Genomic DNA, 1,001 nt, shown 5'->3' on the forward strand with positions numbered 1-1,001 from the left:
GCGACATACCAGGAGGACGCTTTCCAGACGGCAGTGTTTTTTTGACCGGACCGCCGCGGCCCGTGTCAGGTAATCTCTGCTTTAGTTTCCCAGGACGTCCGTCTTGCGTCCTCTGAATCTTAGGGCCCCTTTTCAAGGACATGATGACTTGTTTGGCTTTAATTTCGTCCATCTTGTGCATGTTGCCTCTCTGGTGGAGCTTCTTCCCCAGGGCGTGTTGTTGGGTTCCTTTGGGCCCCTTACCAGCTACCAGGTGCTTGTTCTTAGCCGAGGACAGTGCTGACAGCTTCAGCTTGGGCTGCTGCTTTTTGGCTGGATTATTAGTGGTAGGAACTTTGCTGTTTGGCAGGTGCTGCTGCGCTGCTTTCTTGATGCTGGCATCTTTCCTCACCTCCGCTGGATCAGGCTTCTGAGAATCACTTTGGTCYTCAAGTTTGGTCTCGACCAAGCAAGGACTACCTGGAAGCGCCCCYTTGGAGGCCTGAACCTCATTGGGGTTGACGTAAGGTCCTAGCCCTAGAGGCAAGTCGTCAGCACAGTACTTCACGAAGAGRTGAGCAGCYCCCACGCCCCCTCCACTCCCTGCAGTGGGATTCTGTATGTGTAACGGTTCCTCTTGCACCATAGTGTATTCCATCCCTTCACCGTACAGCGAGCCATCCTCATAACATTCCTCAGTGTTTTCAGCTGATGTGAAAGCGGTAAAGGAGGGCCCCGGGAGAAGCTCGATTTTGAAACCCCCGAAAGTGACCGTTAACCTCTGTAACACAACGACYGGGTTCATTGATGAGCCCAAGTCAAGGTCGTTGATATTCACCCTGCCGCCACCCAGGTGAAGCTCTCTCCTTAATTCATCAGCAGTTGTGATCTTCTCACTCAGTGTYGACTTCTTTCTAGGTCTCCCAGGTTTTCCCGGGGGCTTTTTGTTGTTGGAAGACCCTCTGCCTGCACTTCGCTCTGGAATTTAAGAGATGGAAATTGGAGCGTCACTCTCTGACAAT

At 52.4% G+C, this 1,001-nt stretch overlaps 1 protein-coding gene across 1 annotated transcript; it reads right to left on the reverse strand.

Annotated features, from left to right (window-relative positions):
• Nucleotides 1-6: 6 nt before the first annotated feature.
• LOC112080340 (uncharacterized) lies at nt 7-957 on the reverse strand (the record flags this gene model as incomplete). Its single annotated transcript, XM_024146060.1, has 1 exon — nt 7-957. A coding segment is annotated over one exon (951 nt), but the record flags the coding sequence as incomplete, so codon positions are not given.
• Between the last annotated feature and the right edge of the window lie 44 nt (nt 958-1,001).

The sequence above is a fragment of the Salvelinus sp. IW2-2015 genome, unplaced genomic scaffold, assembly GCF_002910315.2.
Source record: "Salvelinus sp. IW2-2015 unplaced genomic scaffold, ASM291031v2 Un_scaffold16129, whole genome shotgun sequence".
NCBI lineage: Eukaryota > Metazoa > Chordata > Actinopteri > Salmoniformes > Salmonidae > Salvelinus > Salvelinus sp. IW2-2015.